Here is a 23,165-nt window from a genome sequence, read left to right as displayed (position 1 = left end):
GCTCAGACTGTCTTCAAGAGCCCGGGACCGATCCCAGAACTGATCGGGCACCAGAGATCGCTGATCATTGGGCCATCATTGCCTGGCTCCAAGAAAGAGGTCATCCTGCTCAGGACAATCCTCCTGGCCTGTAGTAGCTCCCAGTCCCATTCGATGTCCCGGAATTGGTTGAGTGGTGTGAGGTGTGGATTGCTGGGTATCTGATGCAGATCGCTGGGTAGCCACTGAACGCTGTCAGTCTCCAAGAGCCCAAACAAGACAGTCTCGCTCAGACAGGTCGGTCTCAGGATGCAGTGACCAGCACCAGTTGGATAAGAGCAACTGTTCAGCCTGATCCTGGTTGCCCAGGATCAACTGACCGCTCCCCTGGTAGCTCCCACTTGGAGCAAGGTTCCCTGACTGCAGGACAGGCCCCGGTATCAGCGGTGCCGACTACATTATCGGCACTGAAACCTGTCCCATGGCCCCAAGCGCAGTGGCCGGTGCCATGGTATCTGGGGAACCCTTGGGGATTCACCTACCCTTCTCAGACTGCCTGATCAGTGTTGGGAGCCTTGGAGAGGCCAGTGGCCTTGGTATCCCGTCCCCTCCCGTACTCGAGGCTTTGGAGGGTAAGACCCCGTGGGTTCAGGAGGACCTAGGGGAGGAAGCTGCTGGACCATCAGTAGACATGGAGATTCCCACGGCACCGACATCGTCCTCATCATCGCCGGATGAGGCTATCATGGGGGCCCACTCACCCAGTTCCTTAGGATGATGCCAAAGCACACCAGGAACTTTTGAAGAGGGTTTGCTTCTAACCTGGGGCTTCAGGCAGAGCAATCGGAGGAGCCTTTGACTCTGTTTGACGTCCTCTGCTCCTCGACTCCTGCCCGGGTGGCCCTACCCCTTCATGAAGGGGTTTCCAAGATCACTAAGACCCTGTGGCAGACCCCCTCTTCCCTGGCCCCATCTCTAAAAGGGCCAAACACAAGTACTTTGTGCCAACCAAAGATCATGAGTACTTATACTCTCACTCAGCCCCCAATTTGCTTGTGGTTGAGGTGGTTAACCACAAGAAGAGGCAAGGTCAACCCGGGGTCACCCCCAAAAATAAAGATTCGAGGAGGCTGGATCTCTTTGGATGTAAGGTTTATTCGTCTTCCAGCCTTCAGCTGAGAGTGGCCAACCACCAAGCCCTCCTTGGCCAATATGACTTTAGTATGTGGCAAGCCAGGGCCAAGTTTAAAGGGTTGCTCCCTGAGGCTTCCAAGAAGTTGTTACGAGTGATCCTTGATGAGGGTATGACTGCAGCCAGGATGGCCCTCCAGGCAATGTCAGATGCTGCTGCTGCCCGCACCATGGCTTCCGCTATTTCCATGTGTTACCCAGAGTTCTTTCAACCCAAAGCTCTTGGTAACTTTTACTCTGTGCGAGGTGGTGTCAGGAAATAAATCGGGGAGACACGGCCATCCGACCGATAGATGGCTGGCACAAATGGGACAACACGAGTGCTTTCACTTAAAGCTAAACTTTACTTAGTCTCAAGCACTAACACAAGTCTGCAAAAGGTTAGTAAAACACCCCCAACCCTTGATAATTACCAAAACTGAGTGGCTCTCGAGTGGCACAGCGGCAGGCTTCCGGTGGACAAATCTTAAGTCTGCTGGTGGGGACTGCAAGATGTATCCAGAGGGAGAGTTCAAAAAGAGTCCAACTACCTCAAACTTTTCCCCCTTATTTATACATTAGTAATAGAATGACATGTCCCTTAAAGAAAACTTGTTAAGTAAGCAGTTTCAGTAGTCAAGGAAGAGTTTCCTTCTGATTATCGATTAACTAGGTGTGGGTTTTTCCAGTGTTCGCAGCCTTGAGGCCCCAGTAGACATTCCTGGGGCACATCCTGCTCTTTGAAAATGCATGCATCAGCCATTTCAACACAGTTCTTATCAGGAAGGATGCGAGCTCAAGCTGCCCTTTTTGTGGCACCCAAAACTCCTGCCTTGGTCAAACTGAGAGTGCTGAATGGCCAATTTACAGCCTGCTGACTTGGCTGCTTTTAGCAATAAGCCATAGAGGTGTCAGGCACTTCACTGGTTTGCCAAAGTCTCCCCGTACACATGTGGCAAGTCTCTGGGCTGCTCCTCTCTGGGTTGTCCAGTGAGGCCAACCATCATTGCAGGTCCTGCCCTTTGACAGCAGGGCCCTATTTGTGGAGCAGACAGCAAGTTGCATGGCCTCAAGGACTTCCACTCCACCCAGAAAACCTTGGGTCTCTACGTCCCAGCCCTGGTGCATAAATGGTTCAAACCGCAGCAGCCTCAAGGCCAGGGGAGCCAGCCTCAGCAGGATCAGCCCCATACACGAGGCAAGGGTTACAAGCGCCACCCGCCTCCACCCTCTGCCCAGTCGGGCTCGACCCGTAATAAGCAGGGGGCCAAACAGTCATTTTGAGGGTGTGCCCAAGAACGACCTACCAGACTATTCCCCAGATCCATCTTTCCCAGTGTTCTCTGACCGCCTTTCCTTCCAACATGAACTGCTATAACTTCGGACTGCTGAGTCCTCAACACATAGAAACATAGAATATCAGGGTTGGAAGGGACTTCAGGAGGTCATCTAGTCCAACCCCCTGCTCAAAGCAGGACCAATCCCCCACTAAATCATCCCAGCCAGGGCTTTGTCAAGCCTGACCTTAAAAACTTCCCACCTGCCTTCCCCTCCCTCTTCAGGGACCCCTCTCACGAGAGTCTCCTTGCACAGGAGGTAAAGGGGGGTTACTATAGCTGGGTGCGGTGTAAGAAGTTCCTCTGGAGTACAGGAACAAGGGGTTTTATTCCCGGTACTTTTTAAACCGAAAAGCCAAGGGCAGTCTACGGCCCATCCTAGACCTGCGAAACCTCAACAAGTACCTACAGAAGCTAAAGTTTCACATGGTCTCTGGCTTCTGTTATCCCCTCCCTGGATCCAGGAGACTGGTATGTCGTCTTCGACTTGAAGGACGCGCACTTCCACATAGTGATATTTCAAGGGCATAGATGCTTCCTCCGGTTTACGGTTGGACCCCACCACTGCCAGTTTATGGTCCTCCCATTCGGCCTGGCAACAGCACCAAGGGTGTTTACCAAGTGCATGTCAGTGGCAGCAGCTTACCTCAGGTGCTGGGATATCCAAATCTACTTGTACCTCGATGACTGGCTCATCAAGGGCGGCTCCTGGTCTCAAGTTTGAAGGGATGTTGTGGTGCTTCAAGCCATGTGCCGCTCTCTGGGCCTACTGGTGAATGACAAAAAGTCGACGTTGGTGCCAGTGCAGGGGATAGAGTTCATCAGAGCAGTCCCTGACTCTACCTGTGACAGAGTGTTCTTGCTGCTGGAAAGGTTCCACACGATGGCAAACCTCATTGCAAATGTCTCCACGTTCCCTCTGACTACAGCCAGGGTCTGTCTACACCTTCTGGGCCGCATGGCAGCATGCACTTACGTGGTCCACCATGCCAGGCTCCGGATGCAGCCCCTGCAACAATGGTTGGCAGCAGTTTATTTCCAGTCCAGAGACCCCCTGGAAAAGATCGTTACCATTCCTCAGGCGATACTTGCCTCGCTGAGATGGCGGACCTACTGCAGGAGAATCCCAGAAGGGATTCTGTTTGACAACCCTCCTCACTCCATCTAGTTGGTGTTGGACACTTTGGACCTCAGCTGGGGGGCACATCTCGGCAACCTCCAGACACGGGATGTGGTCCCCGGAGGAGGAGTGGTTAGACATAAACATCAAAGAGCTTGGAGCAGTCTGGCTGGCATTGGAGTCTTGCTCCATTAGTCGGGCAAGGTGGTACGAGTCATGACAGACAACACAGCCTCGATGTTCTACATCAGTAGGCAAGGGGTGCATTCTTGTCGGCTCTCTGTAAGGAGGTCCTCTGTCTGTGGGACTTCTGCATCAGCTACAAAATCTACCTGGAAGCTTGTCATTTTCCCGGCATCAGGAACATGGTGGCAGACCAGTTCAGCAGGGACTTCTCCTTTCACCACAAGTGGTCGCTCCATGCAGAGGTAGCCTGCATTATCTTCCAAAGATGGGGAACTCCTTAAGTGGACCTGTTCGCTACAAGACAGAACAGGAAATGCCACTAGTTTTGTTCTCGAACAGGGTCTGACCAGACTCCCTCTCCAATCCCGTCCTCCTGTTGTGGTCAGGGAGCCTGATGTATGCGTTCCCTCTGATTCTACTTATCAGCAGGGCGCTGGCAAAGATCGAGAGACCAGGCACAGGTTATGATCACTCTGGCATAGCCTTGCCAGCATTGATTTGGCACGCTCGTGAGCCGGTCAGCGGCCCCTCTCTGGACTCTGCCCAACCAACCAGACCAGCTATCACAGGATCACGGTCGGCTCTTACACCCTAATCTTGGGTCCTTCCATCTCTTGGCATGGATGCTGCACGGCTGAATCTGGAGGAGTGGGCCTGTTGGGAACAGTCCGACAGGTTCTCCTGGAAAGTAGGAATCCCTCAACTAGACTGACTTACCTGACCAAGTGGACAAGGTTTTCCCGCTGGCTGTCCGAATGGGGCATCTCTCCCTCACATTTCTCCTTACAGGAGCTGGACTACCTGCTCCATTTGAGGAACCAGTGCTTGGCACACTCTCTTCCATTACAGTGCATCTTGCGGCCATCTTTGCTTTTTGCTGATCCATGGACAGACGGTATTCTCCCATTACACAACGGTCAGATTCTTGAGAGGACTGGAGAGACTCTTCCCGCAAGAGTCTCTTGTCTCAAGAACAAGAAATGCCCAAATGACTGTTCTGGGGGACTCAAGGTCAGGGCTCTAGAGGGGCCGCATTTCTAGTTCCGTGATTGGAACATACGCCTTCCCACCCATTCTGCTTTTAGCTCAGATTCTGAGGAAGGTCAAGCAAGAGGGAAGGAGTGTTGGTGATCCTGATTGCTCCTGGATGGTGCAGACAGTTTCTCTCTCCCCCCCCACCCCCCAAGCATTTTATAGATATCGGCATGCCTGGGGATCCATATCCTACTCTTCCTGGACCTGTTGACCGCAGGACAGAGGCAAGATCAGACATCCCAATCTGGCATCTCTCCACATCACAGTCTATTTGGGTGGATGACCAACTTAGAGAAGACATTCTGGGAAGCAGCACAATCCATTCTTAACAATAATTGAGTCACAGAGTATAAGGCCAGAAGGGAGCACCAGACCTAGTCTGACCTCCTGTTTATCACAGGCCACCAACACCACCTGGCATCCACACATGAAAAACCCAACCCAATAGGAAGAATTCCACAAAGAAGTGCCACACAGCAAAATGAAAAAAGATTTTGTCTGATTCCAACAGCGTCAGATGTCATCAGTATATCGGCATCCCTGTCATTTTGGACTTTTTCCTTAAAGATTTCATGACTGTCTTTTTGTTCCCTATGGGTGGACTTAGCAGTTATCAGTGCCTGTAACCAACTACTTGATCTTCACCCATCCTGTTACAGTACATTTTCTAAAAGGTGACTGTGATGCCGGCAGACCAGGTGCCAGCTCATGCCAAGGCCTCAGGCCTGGCTGAACACTTACAAATGCATAGCAGGAAACCAGTCTTGCTTAGCTGTGTGCATTATCAAAATAGATATTAGATGTTAAGTTGATAAGAATGTGTTTAGTCTATATGAAATGCTTGTAGGATGCTGCATGTATTGGTCTTATAACCTCTAAAGCCTAATGTATAAAGTTTATATTGAGTGTTTGCAAAGAGAAACTTTGCTCTTTGGCTTTGGACTCTCACAGGGCTGGAACTACAAAACAGAAGCAGAGATCGCCAGGGTCAACCTGGTTAGCCCTAAAAGAGATTCAGTGCTGATGATTTACTACAGCTCTGTCACCTTTTGGAACTATAGGCTGTAACTCACTTGTGTATATATTTTGCCTTCTTTAACCTGTAAATAACTCTGTAAGGATTTATTAACTAGGGGAAAAGACTTAGTTTACTGTAGGATTTGGGTACAAGCGTTGTCTTTGATGTGAGATCTGGGTTACATATTGACTTGGTGTAAGTCTCTTGGGACTGGGAGCAACCTGAATATTTTGTGATCTTTGGTGCAAGTAAGTGTTTATCACTTAGTCCGGTTTGCCTCGGTGGCAAGATAGATTGGAATGTCCAAGAGGGCTGTCTGTGACTCCACGGTAAGATTGTTATAGTGCTTCAGGAGTTCACATTTGTTACCGAGTTGATGAGATCTAATTATAGAATATACAACCAGTTTGGGATCTCTGCCCTGCTTTTTGACAATCTGTCCTGCAGTTGGAACTCATGGCTGAGTCATTTGGGGTAGCATGACAATAACAGTAGAACCTTTCCTCTGATAATGAAGTCTACCCCAACATGGGACCTCAGTCAAGTCCTATCAGCATACAGACAGGTTTCAGAGTAGCAGCCGGGTTAGTCTGTATTCGCAAAAAGAAAAGGAGGACTTGTGGCACCTTAGAGACTAACAAATTTATTTGAGCATAAGCTTTCGTGAGCTACAGCTCACTTCATCGGATGCATTTGGTGGAAATGAAGTGAGCTGTAGCTCACGAAAGCTTATGCTCAAATAAATTTGTTAGTCTCTAAGGTGCCACAAGTACTCCTTTTCTATCAGCATACGGAGACACTTAACTTTGTTTCTTAGTCCACCTCTAATGAAGATTGCCTTTCTGGTTACCATCCCATCAACTAGAGGAGTAGATAGGTGGGGCCTCCATGGCCAATTCATTTTACACTAGCTTCCACAAAAGCAAAGTTTCCCTGAGATAACATTCAAAATTCACCCCTAACGTAGTCTCAGAATTCCATCTAAAAAAGGCCATTCACTGACCTGTCTTCTTCCCAAAACCATATACCACTACTGAGATAGGAAGCTGCACACTCTTGTTGTTTGTCGAGCCTACAAAGGACTAAACCCTTTATGAAATTATCTAAATTATTTGTATCCTTTATGGAACATATGCGAGGGGAAGTGATTTCTTCTGAGTGACTTTCCAAATTTTGGGCTGCATCTTGCTGTGTTATGAATTAATGGTGATTCCTACCAGACAAGATGATGGGGGCCAATTGACTAGAGCCCAGTCTGCATTGGTAGCCTCGCTATGAGATGTTCCTCTCCTGGAAATCTGTAGAGTGGGGCTCTGTTCAGACTTTCACTAGACATTATGCTCTGATGCAAGCTTTTTCAGCTGATGTATACTTTGGCAGAGCAGTCCTCCAGTCAGTGATACAGCCAGGATTCTTGCCTCATCCTTTTCAATGAATCCTGCTTGGGAGTCACTCACAGTGGAATACTCATAGGAACCATCATTCAAAGAAAGAAAGGTTACTTACCTTACAGTAACTGGAGTTCTTTGAGATGTGTGGTCCCAAACTATGACCTTCTACCCACCCTCCCTCCTTCCCCTATGCAGTGGAGTCTTATCCTAGGGCTGTTCGCGGTAGAAAGGTAATTGGAGAAGCAATAGGTTCATGACATCCCTTATGCCCTTTCTTTGGAACATGAGGAGGAGAGGGGCACAGATCAACTTGCTACTTTCAGTGTCAGGCGCATGGAGCGCATGTGCATCCGCCGTGGGCTACAGACAGGGACCACTCATCTGAAAAAACTCCAGTTACTCTAAGGAATGTAACCTTTCTCCCGTAAAATGATTTCTGGAGATGTGTTGTACACTTCTTATGACCTCTTGAAAGAACTCCTTTTCACTCAGTAGTACAAAATGTTACTCTAAGATACTGTAATCTCATGAGACATCTTGCTGTAATTATACTATTAATATATGTTACCAATAAATAATGCTGTCCATGTCTATTATGCTGTACATCTTTAAAAATGTTAGTAATGTTATTTTTCCTGGGACCTTAGTTTATTTTTAATTTAAATAATTAGAGATATACATCACAAGAAATATAGCATTTTCTGCATTTTTGTAGCAATTACAATAATACATTCCCTGCTTTTTTATAACCTATATTTAATGAACTCATTAAACATGTATATCACAGATGGGTTGAAAAAATCCAAACTTCCTTGTTTTACCAGTCTATGAAGCTAATCTGGTACATGAAATTAATATAGGTTAGGTCTTAATGCTCAAAGAAACTAGGATGGGGTGGGCAAACTTTTTGGCCTGAGGGCTACATCGGGGTATGGAAATTGCATGGCAGGCCATAAATGCTCACAAAATTGGGGGTGGGTGCTCCGGCTGGGGTGCAGGCTCTGGGGTGGGGCCAGAAATGAGGCATTCAGGGTGTGGGAGGGGGCTCTAGTTGGGGTGCCGGGAGTGGTAGGGGGCTCTGGGGTGGGGCTGGGATGGCCAGGATCCCCTGGGGGACTAACATGAAAGGGAAGGGAGTCCAGGAGAGCTGGCTGTATTTCAAGGAATCCCTGTTGAGGTTACAGGGACAAACCATCCCGATGAGTCGAAAGAATAGTAAATATGGCAGGCGACCAGCTTGGCTTAATGGTGAAATCCTAGCGGATCTTAAACATAAAAAAGAAGCTTACAAGAAGTGGAAGGTTGGACATATGACCAGGGAAGAGTATAAAAATATTGCTCGGGCATGTAGGAAAGATATCAGGAGGGCCAAATCGCACCTGGAGCTGCAGCTAGCAAGAGATGTCAAGAGTAACAAGAAGGGTTTCTTCAGGTATGTTGGCAACAAGAAGAAAGCCAAGGAAAGTGTGGGCCCCTTACTGAATGAGGGAGGCAAGCTAGTGACAGAGGATGTGGAAAAAGCTAATGTACTCAATGCTTTTTTTGCCTCTGTTTTCACTAACAAGGTCAGCTCCCAGACTGCTGTGCTGGGCATCACAAAATGGGGAAGAGATGGCCAGCCCTCTGTAGAGATAGAGGTGGTTAGGGACTATTTAGAAAAGCTGGACGTGCACAAGTCCATGGGGCCGGACGAATTGCATCCGAGAGTGCTGAGGGAATTGGCGGCTGTGATTGCAGAGCCCTTGGCCATTATCTTTGAAAACTCGTGGCGAACGGGGGAAGTCCCGGATGACTGGAAAAAGGCTAATGTAGTGCCCATCTTTAAAAAAGGGAAGAAGGAGGATCCTGGGAACTACAGGCCGGTCAGCCTCACCTCAGTCCCTGGAAAAATCATGGAGCAGGTCCTCAAAGAATCAATCCTGAAGCACTTAGAGGAGAGGAAAGTGATCAGGAACAGTCAGCATGGATTCACCAAGGGAAGGTCATGCCTGACTAATCTAATCGCCTTTTATGATGAGATTACTGGTTCTGTGGATGAAGGGAAAGCAGTGGATGTATTGTTTCTTGACTTTAGCAAAGCTTTTGACACGGTCTCCCACAGCATTCTTGTCAGCAAGTTAAGGAAGTATGGGCTGGATGAATGCACTATAAGGTGGGTAGAAAGCTGGCTAGATTGTCGGGCTCAACGGGTAGTGATCAATGGCTCCATGTCTAGTTGGCAGCCGGTGTCAAGTGGAGTGCCCCAGGGGTCGGTCCTGGGGCCCGTTTTGTTCAATATCTTCATAAATGATCTGGAGGATGGTGTGGATTGCACTCTCAGCAAATTTGCGGATGATACTAAACTGGGAGGAGTGGTAGATACGCTGGAGGGGAGGGAGAGGATACAGAAGGACCTAGACAAATTGGAAGATTGGGCCAAAAGAAATCTAATGAGGTTCAATAAGGATAAGTGCAGGGTCCTGCACTTAGGATGGAAGAATCCAATGCACCGCTACAGACTAGGGACCGAATGGCTCGGCAGCAGTTCTGCGGAAAAGGACCTAGGGGTGACAGTGGACGAGAAGCTGGATATGAGTCAACAGTGTGCCCTTGTTGCCAAGAAGGCCAATGGCATTTTGGGATGTATAAGTAGGGGCATAGCGAGCAGATCGAGGGACGTGATCGTTCCCCTCTATTCGACACTGGTGAGGCCTCATCTGGAGTACTGTGTCCAGTTTTGGGCCCCACACTACAAGAAGGATGTGGATAAATTGGAAAGAGTACAACGAAGGGCAACAAAAATGATTAGGGGTCTAGAGCACATGACTTATGAGGAGAGGCTGAGGGAGCTGGGATTGTTCAGTCTGCAGAAGAGAAGAATGAGGGGGGATTTGATAGCTGCTTTCAACTACCTGAAAGGGGGTTTCAAAGAGGATGGCTCTAGACTGTTCTCAATGGTAGCAGATGACAGAACGAGGAGTAATGGTCTCAAGTTGCAATGGGGGAGGTTTAGATTGGATATTAGGAAAAACTTTTTCACTAGGAGGGTGGTGAAACACTGGAATGCGTTACCTAGGGAGGTGGTAGAATCTCCTTCCTTAGAGGTTTTTAAGGTCAGGCTTGACAAAGCCCTGGCTGGGATGATTTAACTGGGACTTGGTCCTGCTTTGAGCAGGGGGTTGGACTAGATGACCTTCTGGGGTCCCTTCCAACCCTGATATTCTATGATTCTATTCTATGATTCTATGGGGATAAGGGGTTTGGAGGTCAGGAGGGGGATCAGGGCTGTGGCAGGGGATTGGGGTGGGTGGCTCTGGGTGGCTCTTATTGCAAGCAGCTCCCAGAAGCATGTCCCCCCTCCAGCTCGGAGGCATGGACAGGGGACTCTGTGCACTGCCCCATCCTCAGGTGCCATCCCTGCAGCTCCCATTGGCCAGGAACTACAGCCAGTGGAAGCTCGGGGGTGGCGCCTGTGGACGGGGCATTGCGCAGAGCTGTCTGGCCACGCCTCTGTGTGCTCCATAGGAGCCAGAGGGAGGGTCTGCGGGCAGCTTTCTGGGAGTTGCGTGGAGCGGGGCAAGACCCCAACCCCGCTCCCTCACTGGAGCTGAGGACCGGATTAAATCATGAAAATTGCCAATAAGTATATAGTCTAGCTGGAATTTTTCATGTATATCAATTAATATATATCTGACCATTTATTTTTTAGGACTGCAAGAAGGCTGAGTATGATGCCTCTATAGTTGAGCATTGTCTCAATGCAGTGGAATGGGCTTGTCGAATGCTCCCTTTCGCTAGGTTTATGAATGTTGAAGAACTTGTTCAAGACATAATTCTGAGCCTTGTTGGAGAATTACCACCAATCAGAAAGGTAAAGGAAGCTAAAACCGCAAAAGATATTGAGTATTACAAGGTTTTAGCTTTCTTGCAAATGTTATTTTTAGAGCTCTGAATAATGCAAGTTTTGTTGGGAGTTTTGCTATAACTTTTTTCCATCATAATTAACCCTGAAAATGATGTATTTTGTACAGGTGGCAGAAATTTTGGTGAAAGCATTTCCTAATTCTGAAGATGTAAGAGTTCCATTAAGGGATAAATATCATGCTCTTCAGCAGCGACTTAGACACTGTATTGTCAGAGGTAATGTACATTCTTCCTCAGGGAATATAAAACGGGCTTAATGACTTCATTGCTTTTTGATTTTTCTTATGAAGAATAATACTGGTAACGTTTCTTTAGATGAGACATTGAATTATTGGCTTTTGTCTAGGCAGTAGCTACGGATATCATGGTGCTTTTGAAATGAGAACTGTAGCGTTCTTGCCAACAGATCAAGTTCAAGGGTGGGATTTTCAAAAGAGCTCAGTGTTGGTTTGACTTTTCTCCCCCTGAAGTCAATGGTAAAACTCCTATCAACTTCAGTGGGAGCAGTGTTAGCCAAACACTGAACTCTTTTGAAAATTCTACCAAGGTTGTTTGAGCTATCATTGAGTTAATGGCTGCTCATTTTGTGTACGTGATCGTTGGGCTATCAGTATTCATCTCCTTATTTTATATTTATAAACACTTTCAGATATCATGAATTGAAAGGTGCTGCATAAGAACAGTAGAAGAAAAGTACTATTCCATTATTCTGTGATGTTTAAAACAAAAAAAAACCTTTTTGGTATGATGGCAGAATAATTAAATCAATTTTTACAGTACTGCATTTAAACACTAACACTTTCGAATTTTTTTGTTGGTGGTTTTTAAGCATTATCCTTACAAATAATGGCAAAAGATATTACTCCAGATGAAGGACCACATTCTTGCCTTATTTCATATTTAGAACTCAAGTTCAATATCTGTCCTTTAAAAGTACATATTTTACACTGTGTTTTTCTTTGAGTGATGGTCCTTACGTGTATTCCACACATAGGTATACATGTGAAGCATGCACCTTAGTTCAGAGATTTTTAGTAAGCAGTGTTCATTGCTCTGCACATAGGCAATTTTATTCCTCATGCTCTGAAATTAGAGTACAAGTATAAGTAGTGCAGGCCAATGCCTCTCCAGTTCCTTCTTGGTGGCTCATGGCCTAAGTTGGACTCTTCTGCCCACAACTTCTTCTATCATTGCTTCAATCTTTAAATATATAAATTTTAAATAGTTATTAATATTTTAGTATTTCACTCTTAGATTTATAGCCTTTAGAACTTTAGTTAGTTCTCTTCCTGTCTTGGGGAAGCTCTCACCGAGGACAGGGTCTGTGCTTAGAGTCTTGGGTATTAAGAATTGCGTTTTATGCCCCTGCTCCTTTTGACTGAGCAATAAACACCAACGTTGCCTTTACTACCTTGGTGAAGCTTATGTCTCTGTGCTGTGCGTGGGTAGTATAAATAGCACTGTGCAGTCTGACCGCCCTCAGTTCCTTCTCTGCTGCAGAGCCCAAATGTTACACTCTGAAGCAGAAGGGGGGGGTAGATGAGCACATCTCAAAGAACCTCAGTTACTGCACAAGGTTAGTAACCCTCTCTTCTTCTTCGAGTGATGTCTCTATCGGTGCTCCATTGTAGGTGATTATAAAGCAGTGCCCCTAGCTGAAGGGTTGGGGCTTCAGAGTAGCTATTATCGCCGAGGATAGGATCATATGTCCAAGAATGGTGTCTGTCGAAGAATCCTGCAAGATGGCATAATGTTGGACTAATTTATCAGAGGATGCCCACATGGCAGCCCTGCATACATCTATTATGGGAACATTATTGAAGAATGCAATGAAGGTTGAGAGCACTCATGTGGAGTGTGTCCTGATAGAGGCAGGTGGTTGCTTATTGTGAAGTTCGTAAGACATGTGTCACACCTGCTGCTCTGAAGTCTCATTTTGGTGTGGAGAATTTATCCCCACAGCCAGTGCGGTGTTGGGAAGCACTCTCATGAGCATGAGACTCTCTCAAAGTCCACATCAAAAAAGTTGGACTCACTTGTAAGCAAGCCTTCCAGCTTGGCTCATGAGGACTGGGTATGTTCTAAGCCCCAGAGGCATGAGAAGAAAGCCCATAAGCATTGGGCTCTGTTGGTACCAGACCATGTTCCATTGGTACCGTCATCCCTAGCTCCTCCCAAACCCTGGGAACCATCAGCACCAAGAAAGTCTGATCATCACTGACTTCAGATACTACCCTCCTCACCAGCTCCAATGACCCAGACAGGCTGAACTCCTCTCACAGTGGGGAGATATGAACCTATTGGCACCCGACAGGACATTTTTGCTCTTCTGGCTGTGGGATCCCCTCCTCGATTGGGCCCCTCTGTTTCCAGGGAGATAGTATCACCTCTGAGAGAATTGATTGCTGGAAGGAGCTTATCACCCCTCTCATATACAGAATACACATCCAGTCCAATTGTAGTGCCTTACATATCCTTTGCTGCCCAAAAGACCCACACAGGTTTGAGACCAGCCTCCACCTCATCTAACTTGGAGCCGCTGATACCCCATGACATGAGGGCCTCTGCAACCACCTGTCAGCCTCTGTTACTGAATATTCTGGGGGGCTTGGTACCCTTGCAGTGTCAATCCAATCTGCCAGGAAATCACCCCTTGCCTCCCCTCTACGGGGATGCTCACATCTGCTCCCAGAGCTGACAGAGGAAAAGGAATATTATGCTCCAGATCTGGCAGCTCCATCAGAACCAGCAAAACTGCTATTGTCATAACTGGATCAAATGGTGACTTCTAAATCCCCTTCTCCTGCCAGTGACTTCAGGAAGTTCTGGAACCTTCTCCACAGAGTTGCTGCAGAGCTTCAGATCCCCTTGAGAGGATCCAAGATTCCCAGCACAAACTTCTAGACATCCTGCATGCTTTTCACCTAACAGAACAGCTCTTCCCATTAACGAAACCATACTGGAACCAACTAGAACAGTTTGGCACACCCCTGTCTCTACCCGCAAAAGGCCGGAGAAGCATTATTATGTGCCAGCCAAGGATGTGGAATTTTTGTTTTCTTATCCCAATCCCAATTCACCGGTGGTCCATGCTGCTTCTGAAAGGGTTAGAGAGCAACATCTCTGGTCTACTCCTGCTGGCAAAGAGGATAAACACCTAGATGTACTGGGAAGAAAGGTCTTTTCATCCAGCCTCAAGCTCAGGATAGGCAATTACCAGGCGCTACTGGCTAAATAAGATTTCCTGACCTATGCCAAGTTTGTGTCATTTACTGACAGCCTTCCGTAATGGGACAAAGGTTTTTTTCAAGTTCTGATTGGTGAGGGCAAACTAATAGTGAGGATTGCTCTCCAATCTGCAGTCGATGCCGCTGATACCTTCTCTAGAGCTATGGATACTGACATCATCATGCACAAGGAGTCATGGCTCCATGCATCAAGATTCCATAGGGAGATCCAGAATACTATCGAGGATCCCCCCCTTCAATGAATTGCACTTTTCAATCAGAAGACTGAGTCCCTCCATATCCTGAAGGATACCAGGGCTACCCTACACTTGCTGAGGATATACATGCCTGCCCCTAAGAGGAAGTTTCATTGTCCATGGGCCAAATCTAAATATACAGCTCAGTAGTTCTTCCATCAGAGGCCTTATGAACCACCATGTAAGAGAGAGAGGGTTCAAAAGTCCTGATTCCTTATGCCGTCTGCAACAGTCTCGGCATCTCAATCCCCAAGAGCTTATTTTTGATAGGAGTTTGAGAGCTAAGAAGCACTAAGCCCAATGTCTCATGACTCCCACATACTATTTGGGGGTCATCTAGCAGTCTTTTTCAACACCTGGAGTGCAATAACAATGGTCATGTGGTTGCTGAACATAATCTACTCTGGCTAGATGATAGATTGCATCCCTTTCTCCTTCTCACCACTTTCATGAGACCATTCTCATGAGAGTATTCTCACGTGAGGTGAACTCTTTACAGCAGCGAGGATCGAACATGTCCCTCTTTACTACCAAGAAAGAGGGTTTTACTCAACTTATTTTCTTATGCCCAAAAAGAAAGGTGGTTGGAGACCAATCCTAAACCTCTGCCATCTCAACTGCTTCATTCACAAACTCAGATTTTGAATGGTCACATTGGCAGCGATAATTCCATCCTTAGAAATGGGCATGTGGTTCACAGCTCTCAATATGAAGGACACCTGCTTTCATAGGCATTCATCCCGCCCACAGTGCTTTTTCAGATTCATGGTAGGCTCTGGCCATTTTCAGTGCAGAGTACTCCCCTTCATAATAGTAAAAAGAAAAAGGAGTACTTGTGGCACCTTAGAGACTAACAAATTTATTTGAGCATAAGCTTTCGTGAGCTACAGCTCACTTCATCAGATGCATCTGATGAAGTGAGCTGTAGCTCACGAAAGCTTATGCTCAAATAAATTTGTTAGTCTCTAAGGTGCCACAAGTACTCCTTTTTCTTTTTGCGAATACAGACTAATGCGGCTGCTACTCTGAAACTTTCATAATAGTGACTGCCTCCAGAGTCTTTACCAAGATCTTCTCGGTAGTAGCAGCCCACATCAGACGTTGTGGTCTTATTGTCTTCCCCATCTCTAGAGTGCCAAATCCCACCAGGAAGCTTGTGTGTCAACTTCCAGGATGCTACACATCCTCTGTTCACTGGCAGTCAGCGTAAACATAGAAAAATCTGTTCTCACCCCCACGTAATCTCGGGATTTCATTGGGGCCACCTTTAAATGCTATCACTGGAAGAGTTTACCTGTCCAAGGACAGGTTCCAGATCACAAACAAAATTATAGCTCATGTCACAAGCAGCCCTTGAGTGCCAGTCAAGACATACCTGTCTCTCCTAGGCAGGGGTGAAAGTAACTTAAGGGACTTACTAATACTCAGGGCCGGAGTTCTGAGCGGTGGGTGGGTGGGTGTGTGCTAAACCAGAAGGGGCGGGGCCTCGGGTGGAAGGGGTAGGGCCTTTAAATTCCTGGGCCCTTTAAATCCCTGCCAGAGCTGCGTGGTAGTGGCATCGGGAGCCTTGGGCCCTTTAAATCACCGCCAGAGCCTCATGGTAGAGGTAGCTGTGGCCGGGAGCCCAGAGGCTCTGGCAGCAATTTAAAGGGCCAGAGGCTCTGGCCGCTGCCAGGAGCCCAGGGCTCTCTGAAATTGGCAGCCTGGAGAAGCTACCCCCTGCCGGTGCGGTCAGCTGTGAACTGGCTCTTGCCAGTACACTGTACCAGACTGGACTGGCTTACTTTTACCTCTGCTCCTAAGTCGTATGGTCTTGTGCACCTATGTCACCCCATTTGCAAGACTCCATTTTTGTTGCCTTCAAGCTTGGCTGCAATTGGTATAGTCCCCAAGCTGTCATTCCATGAACCTCCTGGTGACAGTTCTGGCCAAGTTACTAACTTCCTTACTGTGCTGTATAAATCCTTGTCAGGTATACCCCTTTCTCATTCCCTCTCTGGACTGTACCATCATTATGGATGCATCCCTATTAGGTTGGGGAGCCTACATGAACTGCCAAGCAGCACAAGGTGTCTGGACATCTTGAGAGGCCAAGATGCGCATCAATACCTTGAGTTGCAAGCAGTATGGTAGGTACGTGAGTTCTTTCGCCCATTCATCTGCACTCACCATGTCCCTATAATGTCTGACAACGTTATGACTGTCTTATAGATCAACAAATGAGGAAGTGAGAATCTGCCTCTTTGTGTGTGCAGAAGCAGTCATCCTGTGGAACTGGTATATCAGCAATCAGATCACGGTATTGGCACCTACTTTCCAGGGAAGCAAATCACGTTAGCAGATTCTCTCAGCACAGTTCAGTCAACCACAAGTGGGAGCCCCTCGGCTCTGTACTGCACAATATGTGAAAGTTCCTCACATTCGTCTTTTGGAAAGACCATTATCAATTCATAGTCCTCCCATTTGGACTAGCTACAGCACTAGGGTCTTTACAAATCCTTTAAGTGGCAGTGGTTTAGATGAGAAGAAATGGGTTCCTATCTTTCCATGCCTCGACGACTGGCTCCTGATGGGCAGATCCAGCAGGGAAGTTCGGTAGCAACCCTGTTCCTACTTCACCTACTGTCTTCCCTGGAAATCTGTATCAACCATAAAACGTCCACTTTCAGACCCACAAAGACTATAGATTGTGTAGGAGGGACCCTGGACTCAACTACTGCAAGAGCCTGTCTCCCAGTGGAGAGATTCTGTGCTATGAACAAATTGATAAAAAAGATCACCTTCCGACCTTGGACTACAGTCGGGATCTGTCTGTCCATTCTAGGGCATGTGGCCTTATGCACCTACATAACACCATTCGCCAGGATCCATCTCCACGGCATAAACCTGGTTTCAGTCTGTCTACTCACCATACAAAGATAACATCAGTGCCAGAGTAACATTTCCAGCCAAGATTACAGTTTGTTTCCTGGTGAGCAAACCCAGAAAAGGTTCAGGTTGGAGTTCCTTTCCTAATACCCAAAGTGTCTGTCATTACAGGTGCTTCCCTCTTAGGTTGGGGAGCCCATTTGGATCATCACACTGCACAAGGCACTTGGATCCATTGGGAGGCCAGGAAGTATATCAACTTCGTGGAATTAAGGACAGTGTGTTGGGCCTGCAATCTGTTGCTTTCTCTCATCTGGTTCCAACATATCCAGGTAATGTCAGACAATATAATGATTGTCATTTACATGAACAAAAGGAGGGAACAAGATCCTTTACCCTGTGTGTTAAGACAGTCAATCTGTGGAATTGGTGCATCAGAAACTACATAATCTTTTTGCTGGCATACCTGCCAGTATGTAGAACTCCCTAGCAGAGAGTCTTGGCAGACATTTTTTCACACACCAGGAATGAGAGATTCACAATTCTGTCTTGAACAAGATCTTCACCCAGTGGGGAATGCCATCATGGGACCTCACAGGTGAATAAGAAACTACCTCTGTACTGCTCCAGAGCAGTTCTGGGACGAAGCTCAAGGGGTGATGCCCTTTTGCTAGCCTGGATGGACCACCTCAGATATGGCAACCTTCCCATTCCATTAATAGCACAAGTCCTGCGAAATATTTGGTACAACAAGGTTTGGATCATCCTCATTGCACCCAGCTGGCAAAAACTGTTTTGGTTCTCAGACTTCAACATCTGACCATTTCTGGATCTACTGATGTAACACAACTGTATAACCAGGCACCCCAAATGAGGACCACTACAATTCAATGCCTGGTATTTGGAAGGGTATTGGCCGTAGAGTGCTCATGCTGAGTAGTGATCCAATTTGTCCTTACCTAAAGCGGGAAGAATTCTACCAGGAGATGCTTTTTGGTTAAATGGAAACCTTTCTCCCCTTGGTCACAATAGCACCAGTTATTTCTGTAGTCTGCTGGAATTCCTATTATTTTAGATTAATTACTTACTATCAAGGTTCCTTCCCCACTCTGAATTCTAGGGTACAGATGTGGGGACCTGCATGAAAACCTCCTAAGCTTACTTTCACCAACTTAGGTTAAAACTTCCCCAAGGTACAAACTGTTTTTTACTTTTTGCCCTTGGACTTCCACTGCCACCACCAAACGTCCGGGTTTATTTTTTGAGAAAGTTGTTTGGAAACGTCTTTCCCCCCCAAAATCCTTACCAAAACCTTGCACCCCCCTGCCTGGGGAAGGCTTGATAAAAATCCTCACCAATTTGCATAGGTGACCACAGACCCAAACCCTTGGATCTTAAGAACAATGAAAAAAGCATTCAGTTTCTTACAAGAAGAATTTTAATAGAAGAAACAGTAAAAAAAAAATCACCTCTGTAAAATCAGGATGGCAAATACCTTACAGGGTAATTAGATTCAAAACATAGAGAATCCCTCTAGGCAAAACCTTAAGTTACAAAAAGACACAAAGACAGGAATATCCATTCTATTCAGCACAGCCTATTTTCTCAGTCATTTAAAGAAATCATAATCTAACGCATATCTAGCTAGATTACTTTACTAAGTTCTAAGACTCCATTCCTGTTCTGTCCCCGGCAAAAGCATCACACAGAGAGACTGACCTTTTTGTTTCTCCCCCCTGCCCCACCTCCTGCTTTGAAATATCTTGTCTCCTCTTTGGTCATTGTGGTCAGGTGCCAGTGAGGTTATTCTAGCTTCTTAACCCTTTACAGGTGAAAGGGTTTTTCCTCTGGTCAGGAGGGATTTTAAAGGTGTTTACCCTTCCCTTTATTTTTATGACACTTATCCTTAAGATGTTGGGCTTCTCTGAGTTCCCTACATGTCTAGCTCACATCAATCAATGCCTTTTATTCTCTAGATGAGGGCCATAGCGTCACCAATGATGGTGGATAGTTATGTAGTGATAAGTAGATTCCTGAAGGGATATATTAGAACTTTCCAACCAGTGGTGTATCCAATACCAAACTGAAATCTCAATCTTAACCTTTCTGTTCTCACCAGACCTCCCTTCAAACCATTAGCCACCTATTCTGTGTCCCATCTGTGGATGAAGGTTGCCTTCTGAGTTGCCATCACATCAGCCAGAAGGGTAAGCGAATTGAGAGCTTCCATGGCAGATCCATCATCATCCATTTTTCATAAAGAAAGGGTCTCTCTGTGCCTGTAACTGAAATTCATCACTAAAGTAATTTTGGAGTTTCACACGAATCACTTACCAGTTTTCCCCCGAAAAATCACATGCTTCTGATGAGGAGAGAAGACATCACTCCCTAGATGTCTGGTTGGCACTGCCATTCTATCTAGAGAATGAAAGCAACTAGACTCCTAGACTGTTTATCACCCTGAAGAGAGATCAATGGGTCAACCACTGTCCACGCAGAGACTCTTCAAGTGGATCTCAGGCTGCATCATCCTTTATTACCAACTAGCACACATCCCACCCCAGAGGGGGTGAGAGCCCGTTACATCGGAGCACGAGTGATCTCTCTGACATCTCTGCGAGACCAGCTTTAATAGATGTAGGCAGGGTGGCTAGCGCGAATTCCATCCGCACCTTTACATATTGCAGACTACTACTGCAAAAACAGCTGTGGGGATGACAGTATTAGAGATATCCATAGCACCCATCTCCTCATGTTCCCTCCTGATTGACTGCTGCTCACTAATCTCCCATGTGTGGAATATATATAGGGACCCTCACTCAAAGAAGAAATGAAGGTTACTCATCTGTAACAGGAGGTTATTTTGAGATGTGGAGTCATTATCTCTATTCCACTACCCATAGGTGCAGGGTATAGTAGGCATGGGGAAGTTAAATCTCCCCTGGCGCAGCCACTGCCGCCCCACTGCTGGATGCCTGGGTCATGGTGGCCTCAGCTGTGCTTTGCGTCTTCCCGTCCCTACTCTGTCCCTTTCCTGATGCCCCACTGCTGCCTGGTGAGTCCCTCTTTTCCTCCACTCCACCTCCCTCGCCCGGGTCTCGCGTGTGTGTGGGGGGAGTGTGGGTGGAAGAGAGGAGGGATGTGGGGAGTGGTGGGGGCCTTGCGGGGGCAGGGGGTAGAGGAGAGGTGGGACACGGAGCAGCAGGCGGTGGAGGAGGAACGTGGAGATTAGTGGCGTGCGGCACAGAGCGGGGGTAAAGTGTGGGTGGGGCTGCAGGCAGAAGAGGCAGGATGGGGAGCTAGTCTGTCCAGGGACAGCTTCACCTGCTGTCCATGCCACTACCCACACTCTATTCCCATTGCTGTGGATCATGACTGCATTCATAATAGAAGGAACTGAAGAGGCATTGGTCCACATTGCCCCTTACACCATCAGTTCAGAGCATGAGGAGAACAACAGTGCATGCACAGATCAGTGGACGCTGCTTACTAAGTATTTCCAAACTCTCATGCATGGTGCTCATGCATACCCACTGTGGCCGAAACATTAATTAAATATGATTATTTGAGACTTGGTCTCTATAGTTGAGACTACTCAACGTTTTGTTTTTGGTGTGGATCCAGTGTACTAGGAACTGGACTGAGATCTGTTAATTTTGTATAAGTTAACAGGTGATAATATCTTTTGGTGTCTATTCTAGTACCAGTCCCCTGAGTCTTCCAGAGACATATTCCATCCCTAAAATTCGATGATTCAGTGATTTTAGGGCAGCATACTAAATAAATTAACTATAAAGCCGTAAAAGGTTCCTTTGTTGGCACTTAACTATTGCTTTACATTTTTAAACGTACAGCCATTAACTAATGTCCCTAAGAGATGATAGGTAAATATTATTATTTATTATTAATTTTATTTCTATTTTATAGAAATTCAGAAATGTTAAGTGACTTTCTCATTTAAAGCTGCACAGTGAGTCAGCATCAGAATTGGGACTAGAATTGGTTCCTTATGGGATGCTTAACCTCTAATTCACTGCATCATTGACAGCTAATATTTATTAGATTTTACAAAAATTGTAAATTAGCTTTTCAAGAATGAATGGGAGTTCAAAGGCAATTACTCATTTTTGGTATGCATTGTATATTTTGTATGCATTTATCATTTTGAATATTACCTGTTTTGCATAAACAGTTACCTGTTTGTGTCTGCCACTCTTATTTTGCATGTACAATTTTGGGTTCTGTGTTGAAAACTTGTTCTTGAGAGTGTATTTTGAACAGTAATTTACAGTATTTTTCTCAAATATATGAAACATAACCAGGGAAACTATCTGATAGACTACTTCTATAGAGGAAATAAACTGATTGTAAACAAAGTGCTGTCATAGCGTAAGCAAACTTGACAATGGGGAAGAATAGATATTTTTCTTCTAATCTCTTTAGGTTCTAGTAATTGTGACTTGTAACAATAGTAGATAGAAGTTTTTCTGGCAGACATGCAATTTTGAAAGTGATGTTTCTTCAGTTAGAAAATAAATAGTAACTACATGAATCAAAACAGCCTACATTTCTTTATAGCTATACAAATTTACAAGTTGTAATTAAGTAAAAATTATTCTAAAGACTTACTGCATAAGTAGAGTCCCAAATACTAAATAACTTCATCTTTGTTCTGGATATAAGGTGGAATATACTTTATATAATTGATTTATGTCCTGCTAATCTTAGAGAATGTGAAATATATGGACTCCACACTCAAAATCCCATCTCTTTGTCCCCTCTCTTTTTTTTTTCCTTTGGTTAGGATCCAAAAGTGAAGAAATGATGTCTGTTGTTATCCAGGCCACCCACAAAGTGAGGCTGAAAGCACTGAAACGTGTAATAAGGAACATAGGTCCCATTGAAATGAGTATCTGGGAGCCATCGGAAGAGGAGACACCAGATGATGAGGCACATTGCTATGATAGATTCTCATTAGGGACCAGTCTAAGCAGAAGTACACTCTCGGATTGTGGAAATCCTCAAGTATATAGTGATGCTGAAGCAGCAGATACACTCTCTGAAGCTTTGCTTACAGAAGAAACAAGAAATCAAGCATCTTCACCTCAGAGGTATTAAGAAAGTAACGAATTGAGAGTTCAATCAAACAAAACATAAAGCTACTGTCAGATTGTTTTTCGGTACAGTTTCACCACACCTTTCACCTGCCTCCCAGCTACTTAATACTCAACTGAAACCATTTAATACATTTTTTTTCTTTTCATTGTCTTTTTATTATTGTTACAGTCAACAAATATAGACTGAAGGAAAGGGCAAACTTGCAGAGCCAGGTAGTCGGTGTGCTGGCAGGGAGTGATGGTGGGCCTGTGCAAGGAACTCTGGAAGGGGAAAGAACTTTTTAAAAAAGTGAAGAGGATTTGTCTGACTATTACTTTTGAACCTGAACCTTTCTTGTCTCTTACACATACACAGTTTTTTGTGTGATAATTAGATTAAGCTGTTAATCCATTTTATGCATGCATGAATACTGCTCCAGTCAGCAGCCAGTTTTATTGGTAGCAGGGAATCACAGATGAATATTGGTTTATTAGCTTCTCTCTTGGTCATTCACCAGACTCACTGGCAGCTGCTCAAGGGCACTAGGCCCCAGTAGCTCCCACTGTCTTCCCAGCCC

General features: G+C 46.0%; 1 protein-coding gene across 15 annotated transcripts in view; it reads left to right on the top strand.

The window, feature by feature from the left end:
* Positions 1-23,165, top strand: part of CPLANE1 (ciliogenesis and planar polarity effector 1) — a 193,163-nt gene that overhangs the window by 78,278 nt on the left and 91,720 nt on the right. For all 15 annotated transcript variants that reach the window (XR_005292954.2, XM_038401861.2, XM_038401863.2 and 12 more), the window contains 3 exons: positions 10,925-11,086; positions 11,247-11,355; positions 22,296-22,602. Coding sequence is in view for 14 of the 15 variants with exons in the window: in XM_038401861.2 (XP_038257789.1) it covers positions 10,925-11,086; positions 11,247-11,355; positions 22,296-22,602 (578 nt within the window). In the remaining variant the exon portion in view is untranslated. The remainder of the gene's footprint in view (positions 1-10,924; positions 11,087-11,246; positions 11,356-22,295; positions 22,603-23,165) is intronic.

The sequence above is a fragment of the Dermochelys coriacea genome, chromosome 5 (genome assembly GCF_009764565.3).
Source record: "Dermochelys coriacea isolate rDerCor1 chromosome 5, rDerCor1.pri.v4, whole genome shotgun sequence".
NCBI lineage: Eukaryota > Metazoa > Chordata > Testudines > Dermochelyidae > Dermochelys > Dermochelys coriacea.
The sequence above is the reverse complement of the archived record's forward strand: the minus strand, read 5'-3'. Positions and strand labels throughout refer to the sequence as shown.